The 14,761-nt window shown below is 41.0% G+C and overlaps 1 protein-coding gene across 2 annotated transcripts in view; it reads right to left on the bottom strand.

The window, feature by feature from the left end:
* The window catches only part of LOC123413526 (diacylglycerol kinase 4-like), a 70,476-nt gene that overhangs the window by 34,869 nt on the left and 20,846 nt on the right, over nt 1-14,761 (bottom strand). Inside the window, exons 2-7 of one of the 2 annotated variants that reach the window (XM_045106463.1) lie at nt 13,512-13,634; nt 12,917-13,054; nt 12,750-12,835; nt 10,112-10,211; nt 9,937-10,012; nt 7,582-7,664 (exon numbers count right to left, since the gene is read on the bottom strand). In XM_045106463.1, the coding sequence (XP_044962398.1) occupies nt 7,582-7,664; nt 9,937-10,012; nt 10,112-10,211; nt 12,750-12,835; nt 12,917-13,054; nt 13,512-13,634 (606 nt within the window). The remainder of the gene's footprint in view (nt 1-7,581; nt 7,665-9,936; nt 10,013-10,111; nt 10,212-12,749; nt 12,836-12,916; nt 13,055-13,511; nt 13,635-14,761) is intronic. The other variant, XM_045106464.1, reaches the window with a different exon arrangement.

Genomic DNA, 14,761 nt, shown 5'->3' with positions numbered 1-14,761 from the left:
AATTTCTATTAGTTGCTTCTTTCGGTTGTACATCAACAGGTTTTGCTGCTGATTCTTCTAGTATCGGGAAATCACTTTTTACATAGTGAAGTACGTGTCCATGGATCCTTGGTACTAGAGTGTCTTCTCATATGACTTATGATTGGTCTCACTTTTCCTCCACTCGATCTCTAGATTCTCATGTTCACGTTCTTACTACCGATGGTACTGCCCTCCCCGTCGATAGTCGAGGTACTCCTATTACTTCGTCTTTTGAAGTTCCTTTTGTGAGTCATGTTCCTTGACTTATAATGCAGCTCATTTATGGTTTTAGGGTCACTCTCTACTTTGACTCTTGTTCTATACATGACGAGGTATACTTGGTGCTGGCCCCTAGCATTGTGACCCCAAGAGCCTCTAGGAGTTTGACTGAGTTCAACTTCCCTCCGCGACCAATCTCCTCGCCTTTGTTGCGTCGTTTACCGGCTCCTTTCGGCAGTTGCATTGTCATCTTTGTCACTTGTATGGATCTTGTCTCTCATCCGTAGTTTGACGTTCTATTCTTGGATTCGTCTTTGGCGGTGTGTTTTTAGACTATGAGAATTGTCGACTTTGTAAAAGGCTCATTTAACTTATCCTCATGTCGAGCATGTGTCTCAACATCCTTTCAACCTTGTTCACTCCGATGTTTGGGTCTAACTCCCATCGCCTCGATAGGAGGCCATCGCTACTATATTATCTTAAGAATATTTCTCTCAACACGCCTGGATATATTTTATGTCTTTTCATAGTAAGGTCTTATCTATCTATAAGAAGTTTGTTGTCATGGTCCATACCCAATTTTTCACTTCTATTCCTATCTTTCATGCTAATTCTGCTAGTAAGTATATCTCTCACATGTTCCGTGGATTCCTTTCTCAGGAGGCACACTTGCTTAATTCTCTTGCGCGGAATCCTCATGCTCAAAATGGTGTTGTTGAGCGCAACCATCGTCACCTTATTGAGACTGCTCGTGCGTTGATGATTGCCACCTCTCCAGAAGAAAAATATTAAGAACGTTTCATATGGATACTAGTTTAAAACCCTAAACCTTAGTCTAATTTTCCATTTTATAAGATAGTGGATAATTAAACCCTTTCCCCTTTGCGTGCTTCACCACGAGACTCACTGTGAAAAAGTTTGCACCTAGGATTCATATATTATTTGGGATCTCCCCCGCTTATTACATGATTTTACCCCAAGCCTATCACCTAACAATAGTTCAAACCTCCAAATGTATTATTCCGCCTTTTATTTTCCAAACAAACATTAGACCTTGCCTAAATTGCCTGGTTATTTTCGTGTGTCCTTGATATATATACCAGAGAGACCACAAATGAATTTTCATATCACTAGAATTATTTTGAAACCCCACCAAATACTTTCCAAACAACAAGATTAATCCCAACTATTTCCTCTCTAGCACAGCCTAACTTAGCATTGCGTAGCTAGCCGTCGCCCATGTGCATAGCTACCCAACAACCGCGGCACGGCCTTTTACCTCTTCCCCTGCCGAAGCCGCAGCCCAGCCCAGCCCACAAACTTGTTGATCGTCATCCCTCAAGTTCGAGTGATCCCGGTCCTTGCTTACACCGGCCGCAAGCCGGCCACCCCGCTCCTCCTCCTAGCCCCATAAAGCCACTCTACGCTCCCAAACCGTAACCCTTTTTCCTCCCTTTAGCCCCGGCCAAGTAACTCTCCTCCCTCCAAGCTCTCCCCCATGCCATGATGAGCAGCTTAAGAGCTTGCACTCATGGTGACCGTGTGGCTAGTGTCTTCCGCAAGCTAAGCAAGCATGCCAAGGGGCCCCGCGATCACACCTACGTCCTCCACATCGACACATACAAGCTCATGAGCCCTGTTGACGATGAAATCCCCCGTTGACTTCGACTCCAACAAAGCATGCCTCCAAGAAATTTGTCGTCTTTGTTCATCCTCGGGCTCGTCAAACTACTCTAGCCCCCTCCTCGTGAGCTTCTCGACCAAAGCCCTCTCCTAGCATTGTCGGTTTTATCCTCTAGCCTATTTTCCCAATGCGCTCGTATCTCGTTGGTGTAGTGCCAGGAAACCTATGTTGCCACTCAACACCTCTGTGTGCTCGGGGAAATCCCGAGAAGCTTTTGCACGCCTCGGTTCAATTGATCACAAGATGTATGTAACACTTTGGCCAAACCTGCCAGTTCACCCATCGGTTCTTGGCCGTTGCGCTTGGGATCTAAACTGGCCCCATAGACCAAGACTAGTCTTTCGTGTGCACTTTGTTATCACTCATGTGCACACGGGATCAAGTTCCTAGTGGGACACCCATAATCAAATTGCTCCAAGCCAAGCACGCTTAACTTTCAGATTCCTTCCGGATGGGCTCTCGAAAAAGAAGGTGCTCCTTGTTGATATGAGTAGTCTATGATTCCTATTAAGCCGGGATGTTACACTGCAACAACGTCAACCACACACATTTGAGCGGCTCTTCCACAAACGATCGACGTTGGAGCTTCTCTGGTCACATCATGGTGCTTCGTGTGCACCAGATCGTTCTTTGCACTAGACATAGTCTTTCTTACACCCACCATGCGCAAGGCGCATCCTTTAGTTCTTCATACTTTGCACGTTCTTTGTGTTAAGCTTCATGCACTAGCCAACGCAACCAAAAGTCTGAACTGATGGAAAGGGCTAGGCTATCCACATATACACTTCAACACCCCCTCGCACGTGTGATGCACGAAGTCAACACGCGATAGGCTCATAGGTATGGCTCAAGAGGCCTATATGTGTCCAAAGGGGGGCACCAATAACTTTTTGATAAATTGTGAAAACCAAGACTTGAACTCAAGACCTTAGCTCTGATACCATGTTAAGCTTCATGCATTAGTCAATGCAACCAAAAGTATGAACTGATGGAAAGGGCTGGAAATTCACATATACACTTACGTGTGATGAGTAAAGTCAACACATGGACATACACATAGGTGTGGCTCAAGAGGCCTATACGTGGACGAAGGGGGGCAACAGGAATTTTTTGGATAAACTGCGAAAGCCAGGACTTGAACTCAAGACCTTGGGCTCTGATACCATGTTAAGCTTCATGCACTAGACAACGCAAACAAAAGTCCGAATTGATGGAAAGGGCTAAGCAATCCACATATACACTTCAACACTTTGAACCGGAAAACAAACACAGATCATCTAATCAGTGCAACGCGCTGCAAACAGGAGGCCCATGAATTGATTCTCCGTCGAGGAAAAATCCTCCCCATATTGGATGCAATCCATGACATGACAACCGGGCCACCGGTCACGCATCATGTCTTGCACACAACGCATGAGAAAAACAGGCATCACCCACGACTACATCACCAGCACAGTCACACCCAAGGCCCCACCCGTCAATCACTGTGGCTAGCTCTACCCGAGTGCAAAAATTCCATAGGATTTTCTATTTGATATATTTTAAGTAGGAAATTCTATAAAATTCTTAAGCTTCTAAAAATCAAATTTTAACTAAAACACAATAATAAAATTATATGTCTATTCTGATCCAAAAAATGTGTAGTTCCCAAATATGTCATTTGCATTCATGTTTGAATATTTTAAAAGTGTGCATTCATTGAATTAACATTAACAAAATATTTAAATTGCATAATTTATAATTAAATAACCCTAACTTAGAGAACTATGATCAGATGTACCACTTTGACCAGAAAAATGCATGGTTGTTGGATATGTCACTTTCATGCATGTGTTCCATCAATTAAAATTGAATTTAGGATTAAACCACAAATAATATTTTTTGATATGGAGATTTTGGAAATGTCTTATATAATCTTCCCTTCTCCATTTAACTTGCTTAGTTTAGTCTTAGGTTATATCCATCATCACATTATGCCATGATCATCCATGTTAACAACATTTAAATTTGTTTAAGTTGCTCCATAAGATTGAAGCATATACTTTAATATGGAATCTTGGGATTGCATCTTAGTTGCAATTCAAACTTCATTTAACTTGTTTGCTAATTGCGTTGGATTATTTCAATATCATTTTAGCCATGTCATGCATTGCATATCACAAGCATGTCCGATCTTTTGCCATAGTAGTAAAATGCATCCTTTGCACTTTTTTAGTGTTTCATCTTCTTCTAGGTTTGTAACCAAAGATATCGTGAGCAATGAACAAGGTATGAGAATGTACCCCGTGGATTCCAAGCAAGCAAAACCTCCATGTCCATTCCAAGTTTCTGACACGTCTTATGATTCTCCTTCCTGCTTGCAAAACAGTAATGTTGTTGTAGTGGTCGTCTCGTACCTACCCTCTACATGACATGTTTATTGTCTCCATGATATTGCCTTTACCTACCACATTCCTATCATGCTCAATTATTATTTTTATTGCCATGTTTAGTGATGCTTGTCGTAGTATGCATGCTTAGGATTTATGCTTGAGTCGTGGCATATATACTTTACGCTGCATATGGGAAGTTGAACCAGGATGTGATACATTTATGGTGTGCTTTGTATAATTATGTTAATTTGTAACAACAGAAAAGCCGGGAGGAAATTCTTGAGTGCATGGTGTTTTGTTGCACTTGAGTCAAAACAAGGATAGGAGTTCTTGTTATCTTGATCCATGATCGAGCGTACTCAACCTCTCGTTGGAGGTTAAATGAGCCCCTCTCATGACCTAGTACCTAATCCTGAGAGCTATCTGAGGAGCCACATAGTTCGGGATTTCTACTTGGGACACACATAGTTGCATGAATTATCTTCGTCTACTGTAAGTATGAAATGTTGTTCGTTTCCTCATTGGATGAGGTTAGCACGTGTTGTGTGCATACATATAGGAATGTGGCTGGGCCAAGTGGTTATCTTGGTCAAGTCTCTAGCCACCTTTGATCCCACACACGATGGTTTAGAAGCTATGGTGAGACTCACGATTGTGGTACAACTCAGTTGGGTGGAACGCTCTGTATCACAAATGCCTTAAGAAGGCTAAAGAAAAGTCAATGTCGTCATTCCTACTTGTATGTTTCCACGTGTATGTTGTGTTTGTTGGACGTCTTGGGGTCGATACTATGAGGATGCTAGCGGATGTGCTAGATCTATATAGGGACGCTCCCGGGTTTTCACACACCACACCTTATTCACATGTGGCTTCCCCACCTTGTTGGTCACCTGAAGCTAGCTCATCTCACACGTCTCATAAGGCTTCCATAGTGATTCCTCATCCTCTACTTTAGTACACTCATCGCCCGCGTCTTTTGGATCGTCTAATGTGTCATGTTCTTCTAATGAGACATCTTCCTCGACTACTATTTCTCTTTCTGTTGGCGACGCACCGCCTCCAGCTCAACCTACTTACTATTTCAACGCTCTCCCTTTTCCATATATTGATTACTGTGGTTTTACTGGATCAACTCTTCTTGAGCATATCTTGGTGTTGTTCATCCTGGATAGTAGCATGTGCTAGCAGAGGAGATTGTTGCTCTTGGTATCTTGCCTCCATCCTCTCTCTGTCCCATCACATGTAAGTGGCTCTATAGAGTTAAGACTCACTCTGATGGTTTTCTTTACTTACAAAGTTTGCGTTGTGGTATGTGACTTACGTTTTCCTGTTGTGGTAAGAAAAAACATGGTCATGAATACGATGAGATATTTGCTTAAGTGGCCCACTTAACCATGGTTCACACTTCCTGTTGTGTCTTACGTTTGCGAGTGATTTGTCTCTTTGCTCGATATCAAGAATGCATTTCCTAATTTTGAGTTACGTGAGGAGGTCTACATGCAGCCACCACTTGAGTATATTGTTCACGATGGCATGGCATGTCGTCTTCGTTGCTCTCTATATGGCCTTAAGAAAGACCCTCATGCCTGGTTTAAGCATTTCGCCTCACTCGTGACCGTGGCTAGTTTTTCGACGTGTTCTCATGATTCCGCGATTTTTGTCCACTTTTTAGTTCATGCCCGTACTCTTTTTCTATATATTGATGACATGATCATCACTAGCGACGACTCTGAGTATATTGCCTTCACAAAGGCATGTCTGAGTGAGCATTTTCTTTTGTCTAATCTTGGCCCTCTTTACTAATTTCTTGGGATTGAGATTTCTTCTAGCTCTGATGGCTTCTTTATTTCCAAAGATAATTATATTCATGATCTTCTTGCTCGTGATGCTCTTACTAACGAGCACACTATTGAAACTCTGATGGAGCACAACGTCCATGTCTATGCTTCTCACGGCCAGCCTTTTTATGATCTGACACGCTATCGTCATCTTGTTGGGAGTCTTGTCTATCTAGTTGTCACTCATCCGAACAATTTCTATCTCATTTACATTCTGAGTCAGTTCGTTTATGTACCCACTTCGATGCCCTATAGTCACGTCCTTCGTCTTCCACGATATCATCGTGGGACTTGTTCAAATGTATATGTGTATTGCCTAGCCTTTCTATCATCTCGGACTTTTGGTTGGATTGGATATGCATGAAGCTTAACATGGTATCATGACCTAAGGTCTTGAGTTCAAGTTATGGATTTCGCAGTTTATCCAAAAATTGTTGCTGCCTCCCACTGTGTCCACGAATAGGCCTCATGATCCACACCTCTTAGTCTATTCATATGTTGACTTCCGGCATCACACGAGAGAGGGGGTGTTGCCAAGTCCTTTCCATCAGTTCAGACTTTTTGGTTGTGTTGGCTAGTGCATGAATCTTAACATGGTATCGGGGGTGTTTAAGTGTATATGTGAATTGCCTATACCTTTCCAGGAGTTCAAACTTTGTGGTTGTGCTGGCTAGTGCATGAAGCTTAACATGGTACTGATACCATGTTAAGCTTCAATTTGTTCCAGATTCACGCCTATTTGCATGCTACTTGGGCTAGCAATCATCGGGTCGCTGGTCCCTTTCTAACTGTGTTTTTCTTGGTGGTTCTCTCATTGCTTGGAAGATGAAGAAACATACCGCAATATCTTGTTCAAGTGCAAAGGCTGAGTTATGGGCCATGCTGCTTCTAACAGCAGAGATGACTTGGTTATGATGGCTGCTCGAGGATTTTGGTGTTTCTGCGGCTACACATACTCTCTTGTCAGATAGTACAGGTGCTATCATCTCACCAATTATATTGGGGTTGATGTTTCCTTCGTGCACTCTAGTGTGCATGATCAGATTATTGCTTTTGAGTATGTGCCTTCCGAGTTATAGTTGTTATTTTTCTTCATGAAGTCCCATACTAGACTCTTTGGGTGGTACTAGAAAACTACACTACCAATACTATATATCACATGAAATAAACATTACCATGGGTGCAACTATTCTTATTCAGTTTGTGCGCCCCCTGTTTTCATAAAGATGGTTGCATCACTATTGGTCAAAACTTCAACTACGACATCTATTCAGACCGTGTCTTGTAGTCTGTCGAAAGTAATAATGACCCTACTCCAAGTCAACATTACATGTATAGAACATAAGAACACATAAAACTTGAACATGCAATATTATATGAGAAATTTTAGGCCGAGGAGGTGTAGAATTTCCATTAGTGAAGCCAAGGACTTCACAAAGTCGCATACCTTATTAGATAAAGGACCACTTGCAAGGAATGGCTTTTCATCACGTAGTTGATGAAATCCATAAGCCACTTGAGCATCCATCCCTACGTTTTCAAATCAAGTGCACAGTGAATGCATGTTTTCATTCTGAAAGATTCCTACGCAATAGACAAATTAGATACAACAAATAGCGTATAGTAACAACAAAACAAGCTTCACATATGTACATTTTGTTGTGTACATCGTTTTGTCTGATATTGACAATAAATGTAAGTGCAACAGAAATAAGATAAGAAGATTATTCATCTCATTATTTCGAGGATAGTACTAGAAATTATGTTATTACTTCAACTTATTATTAAACAGCATAAACATGTACTAATGTATCACCCAAGAACAATATAAATATTATATGCTCGACTATTTTAGAAGACAATGAGCCAAGAAGATTTCTCAAGCCCATAATGATTTGCAACAGATTTGTTAATGCATATGAATAAATATGTGAAGGTGGATATCAAACATGTTTCATTTGGCAAATGAGATTATTTCACCTTGAAGAAGACACTAAAAGATATACAACCCGCGCGTGGATTGCCATCCTCCTGGCCTCAAATAGTATGAGGGTGATTCTCAAGGCGAGTCGTGTTCAGCGGCTTGGCACAATAGGGGTCTAAGACGGGGTGACCCGCTTTCCCTCATGTTGTTTGTGTTGATGTTTGAGACTCTCAACAGGTTGCTCGCCAAGGATAAGAAATTTGAGTAGCTCCATTGCCTAGCACTTCATGCTCTCACAGTGAGCATCTCACCTTACACGGATGATGTTGTCATCTTCTACCACCTGGATAGGGAGGAGTTGTTTCTCATCACAGCTTACCCGCACTCTTCGTGCATGCATCGGTCTTGCTCACCAACTTTTCGAAGTGACACAGTGTCCCCCGTTGGTCGATCAGACAAGGGCGCCCTAGAGGCAGCATCGGTTATGGAGTACCACCTTGATCAAGTACCTTGGTATCTCCCTCGTGTTGAGGAGTTTGTCGAGCAAGGCGCTCCAACACTTGGTTGACAGGATTGCCAACTGCGTTCCCACATGAATGGCCTCCATGGTGGCCAAGGGGGGTCGTCTTACCTTGCTTAAGTCAGTGGGGCTGGGTGGCGCTTGTGGGTGGTGGGCGACGGCGGTGGTGCGAACCTATCCTAGCATGGATCTCCGTCCTGCTTGGAGATGGACTCGCGTAGGTGGAGGTCGTCGTTTGGCGTCATGATGGCGTCGATGGTGGAGGCACCTGCCAAGGCTGGTACCTCAATCTGATCTGAAGATGGACCAGTGGAAGATGGCGGCGACGTCACATGTGAGTGCGTCGGACCGGTTTTACCCCGGATCCGGTATGTGGCTCGGTCAGGGTCTCCGGCTTTAAATGTTAGGCTTAGGTGAGAGGTCTGGGTATTTGGTCCAGCTTGCACCCCTTCATCATATGGATAGGAGTAGCGGCAGATGTTGCTAAGACGGTGGATCCAGGCATATTATTGTACTGCTTTGTAAGGTCCTCGAGAATAATCAATAAAATGGCCGCATGCATCTCCCAGATGCAGAGGCCGGGGGTCATCCTCCTTTTCTAAAAAAAAGTTATAGCTAACATGACTATGCACCGGATGGTCGTCCTCGGGTTGAACAAGAAGACCAAGAAACAGGTCAACAAAATCCTAAGAGGCTTCCTTTGGCTGGATAGGGTGGCTGCACAGTGCGGCCATTACCACACCAACTAGTTCAAGGTGTGCAGACCCCTTCGTCTTGGGACATTTGGGTGTTCTAGACGTTGGGAGAATGACGATCAGTTTAAGGGTCCGTTGGTTGTGGACATGCACCGAACCCCTCCATCCTTGGAGGGATCTCGACCTGCAAGTCTCCCGTGATGAGCGTGAGGTGTTCACTGCATCTAGGGTCAAGTTCTTCATGTGGCTCGCCTGCTAAGATCATTGTTGGAGAGCACAACACATGCCGGGGCCTGCAGCATGCGCCACATTGCATGCTCTCTGATCACTCGAAGGAGATGATGGCTACTCTCCTCACGTAGTTCCTCGCGTGCGTGGTGTGGCACGAGGTGCTCTCCTGGTTGCGCTCAGCGGCATGCCACCCCAATGGGGGGATGCCTTCATGGACTAGTTTCATCAAACGTGTCACTCCGTCTGGACAACCGCATGGAAACTCGAGGCTTTTGCATTTTCTTGAGAGAAAAAAAAGATATATAACCAAGATTATTCCAAATAAGAGCATAATCTTAAAAAAATTAGGGGATACTAGGAAATACATTCTTAAATAATGAAGACAAATACAAGCAATGCAGCTAGAAGTTGTCAAGTCAATAAAGAAAGTACCTATGCTAAAGTAATTGTAGAACACGCCGTCAAAACAACAAACTGTCTCCGCCAACTCTCCCTCAGCAGTGCCATCCTGCAGGACATATAATTGCATTCAAGTGGATCGGAGTGTGGGAAAATAAACTACACTCGATTGAAGAATTGTTGCTAGAAGATAGTCTATAAGCAGTACATCATAAAATGTACACTCTCCGAGGTGCCTAAGGGAGTGGGGAAGATCCAGTTCTTGTTGTTCTTCTCCTTCTTCTGGCATAGAAACAACGATGTGCCAACTGCACAAGTGAACTATGCTACTAAGAAACTGGAAGTGATCGATTTTGGAAGTACAAACCATACATACTAAAGAAGGAAACTTCATGTAGCAAGTTCTGTGATAAGCTTTTGTATAAAGGAAACCATTAAGGCATTAATAAGTACTCCTTCTATAACTTAATATAATACATTTTTTGATATTGTCATAGACTCTAAAAACGTCTTATAAAAAGTTACTGAGGTAGTACATGGAATCTTTCATGATAGCTATGACTATCTAGCATTTCAATCACGTCATGCTATGTTAAACAAGAGTAACACCCCCAAGGCCAATGTGTATTATCAACACCCGTAATTGCCATCATCAAATAGGACCATCGAATGCAAACTTCACAAATCACCAGGATCTTACTAACATGGAATTTTCATGAAGACTGTTGGGATTAACTAGCAAACATGCACGACATTACAACGGGAGGAAAAACACCCCTTATACACACTCGACGGCATGGCCAAATCAAACATTATAAGTGGTGTTGTGGAAAGACATAAAAGCAGGATGATTTTTTAAGTGTATTAAGGTGTGTCCAATTTATTAGTCAAAAACATTTTCTTAGGTTCCTATATCAGTTCAATCGTTTGTTGGCATTCCTCCTCAATGATGCGCAAAAAGTAGTGCATTAGGCCACAAGTAGCAAAGTACATTTTAGTATGCATTGATATCATGCGCATAAGAGCACATATTAGGCGTCTTCATCAAAAACAATCAACCCGTAATTGACATGCATAATGAATTTTCAAGGTTGCATATAACATTGCTATTCTTAAAAAATCTTTATAAGCACAATTTCAAATGATATAAAAATTGTCATTAAGCCATTGGATTAGATAAAGCTCGTATCAGTAGTTTAGTGTACATCATCGTATATGAGTTGGTTATTGTGCACTGGGTGAAATAGAGAGGATGATTATGTGTTTGTTGTAACCTTTAGCATATACATTCCATATGATGTCATAATAGATTTTATGAGAGTGGCAAACTATCCTATCTAGTGAAGCTAAATGGATAGGAAAAATATATAATAGTCATTTTAAATACATCATATAAAAAGTATTAATTAAGGATGCATCCTAAACATAATTTTATAAATAATTAACATGTGGGATAATAGCATATTTGAAATCTATGCAGTTTTGTGAGCGATTTTCATATATAGTATGTCTAGTTTGGAGTTAGGATTTGAAAGATATGCTTTTTTTAAGCATTTAAATCTGTCACAAAGAAAATATATTAATAATAGAGTAACTGGCCTAAAACTGCAACATTATGTAGCCCACTAGATAACCGACGCTTGGGCGAGGCAATTTTATATCACGCCGATGAAAATTCAGAGAAAAAACTAGAAAAGGAGGAGAAGAAGAAATGAGAGACATCATGACTTGAGAAATCGGGTCTATGGTGGGTCGGTAGGCTCAGGCCACTGCACTAGTTTCATGCATGTGACATAACAGGGGCTCTCTCTTAATAACCTATAGCAGATGGCAACTTAAGAAGGGGGAAACAAATCGTTTTTGTTACTTATCGATAGCATGGTGGGTAATTATGGACAATTACAAGGGCAGTTTGATGACGGGCAGAAGCACTATTCCCTTTATTAGTTGGTAAGATAAGATTAGATTGTGGACTACACCCTGTCTCCGGCACATCTAGTGTGAACAAAGAGCAAAAAACTCAAAAATAGGCTCCATAGGATAACCTGCAACACGTCAGGATAGGACAGAATTCAAGATAATAGCTAGGGCAGTGCATGTAGGATTTTTGTTGTCATGTTCACACAAGTACTAGTGGCAAAATCCCGTGGTGACCAGTACGTATACCTAGTCCTATAAAAGGACATGTTGTATCTTCTTCAACAGCAAGAAAATAGCATTCAAGCTTCACTTACCAAGATCTAGTGGCTCTCTTTCGTGGTAGTCCACACGCCGCTCCTTACCTAGTCCCGAGCACTCGCAGCTCAACCCTTAGCACTCGCGGTTTAGGCTAACATTCATCACTTACAATGTATCACAATTTGCGTAATCCAAGGACTCGTAGTGGGCGCCTCACATGACAGCAACTACCTCATTTCCCAAATAGATGTCATTCAAGAATGGATGCAATCACAATTTTGTAACTTCGTTTTTTCATGTGAAATTAGTAGATTTTTCATCAAAAGTACTTCAAGCATTTATATATTACTATAAATTCTGCTAATATATAAGTATGAAAATGTGATGGTCAACTTTGTGCTGGAAATCGTATTCATGTGTGGAACCCACACATTTGGAAAAAGAGGCTCTACATTTCAAGGACAATGTTAGTCGTTATTTGTTATGGGTGGTGGCTAGGAAAACCACACGCAGAGTCAACCATGAGGCAGTTGTCCTTTAAATTAGGTTAGGATTGCTTTAGCTGGAAATTAAATTAAGTAATACATTTGCATTACATTTGTACTAAATTATAAAATAGAATATGTAAAATATCTTAAAAACTTCACTATTAAATAAACAAGAGTGACCTGTCTAAACATGAAACTGTGCCCAAAATAGCCTTGTAGAGAGATCGTTTAGCAGCTGCTTTCCATGAGAAAGGAAATGAAGCACCCTGAAAATAATAATTAAATGATGAAAATTTCATGTAAGTATCATAGCAAGACTGTACGAAAGAAAGAAAGACATCTTTTACCCAGCCAAAGCTTCTGGAAAGATCATTTCCTGTTCCAAGGGGTATGACACCAACTGGAGGAACAGGTTCTCGGTTCTGTACATATAGCTCTCCTAAGCATCCTAGTACCCAACCTACTGTACCATCACCTCCTGCTACCTAGGTACGTTAAGCACACTAAGTATTCAAAAATCATTGAGGGAAATGTGAAGGGTGTTGCCCACTATTGTGTGTGGCATTGCATGAAACAGTGAAATAATATACTTCCTGTCATAATTTAGTCAGCTTATTTCTTCTTTTCAACCCAAAATACTTAAGAGTCGAATAGTATAATACTCCCTCCTTCTTAGAAGGTAAGGCCCCTTGAATTTCGAGCCTAATTTTGGCCATAAATCTGACTAAAAAATATAGAGCAATATACTTCCTGTCATACTTTAGTCAACTTATTTCATCTTTTCAACCCAAAATACTTAAGAGTCGAATAGTATAATACTCCCTCCTTCCTAGAAGGTAAGGCCCCTTGAGTTTCGAGCCTAATTTTGGCCTTGAATCTGGCTAAAAAATACAAAGTTATATGCCACACAAGTGATGTAATGGTGTTTAGTTGTTAAGTTACCATGACTCTCAGGTTATTGCGAACTGATCTTGCACTATGATCCCCAGAATTAGCAAGTTGCTCCAAACAACCCAATCCATATTCCACAAATTCAGATGGCTTCACGACCGTTATATCGAAAACCTGGAGTCATAAAAGCTGGCGTGAGTAACAAAACTGCTTAGTATTTTCGTCTTTTTGGAAAGGTATGTTTCTGCCTTTCAAGATGCAGCAATTCAAAAAATTGAATATATGCCATGTTGTTCAATATTCTCACACTCCATCTGGATATAAGTACAAAGAGTGATGATCCAAGTTCCACCAAGAGAGCAGAACATATACAGGAAGTAGAAAGGTGAGAGTTTTCTAATCTAAGTGATATCCTCCCACTATACTCAGATATCAATAGATTCTTATGGATAGAGGTTAAGCGACAGTAAATAAAATTGTCGTGTTCACAATAAAGCCAATTCCGGTTCATATAAAATGAAACAACTTTTATGCAATTCTGAAATGAAAGGCTATGGCTGTGTTCTTTATGTGCCATCAGAATCATCAATGTAGTTGCGTCAGTCGTGAGAACTAACATGTCCCATTTTCTTGGCAAAGAAAAACCTTGGACATATTTTAGTACCCTACGAGAAAACAGTGTGTGTAGTAATATTGTTCATCATCCAGGGTGTAGAATGAGTTATTCTTCACCCGAGGTAATTTTACGATTGTTTCACAATTTTTTTTATACAAATAGCTACATGCATATTGATTCATTATGTAAAATTTGACATAAGGAAAAGAAATATATGTCAAAAGATCATAAAAAGTGCATTTTATGTGTATTTTACATTATGTTTTTATGTTCGTAACTTTGCATAGTGTAAAAAAAAGTTTACAACGATTTAATATTTTCTTACGTTCTCTTTTCAGGTAATAAATAAGAAAAAAAATTACGGGGCGTAAAAATATGGTGCATTAATAGTAATATAGAGGGAGGAAGAATAACTATTCTTCACCCAGGATGACAAGTAGCGCGACCCTATATATGGGGCGTAAATATATGGTGCATTAATAATAAAATAGAGGGGGGGTGAAGAATAACTATTTCTCACTCAGGATGACATGTAGCACGACTCTATGTATTTATTTTGTGCGTGTGTGTAAGTGTGCGCACATGGGGTATATATATATGTGGTACTCTATGCACTTATTTTGTTAAGCCAGAGTAAGCGTATTACGTTTTCAATTTCTTTTATGTTTCAGCTATTTAGTTGTTT

The sequence above is a fragment of the Hordeum vulgare genome, chromosome 7H, assembly GCF_904849725.1.
Source record: "Hordeum vulgare subsp. vulgare chromosome 7H, MorexV3_pseudomolecules_assembly, whole genome shotgun sequence".
Lineage (NCBI taxonomy): Eukaryota > Viridiplantae > Streptophyta > Magnoliopsida > Poales > Poaceae > Hordeum > Hordeum vulgare.
The sequence above is the reverse complement of the archived record's forward strand: the minus strand, read 5'-3'. Positions and strand labels throughout refer to the sequence as shown.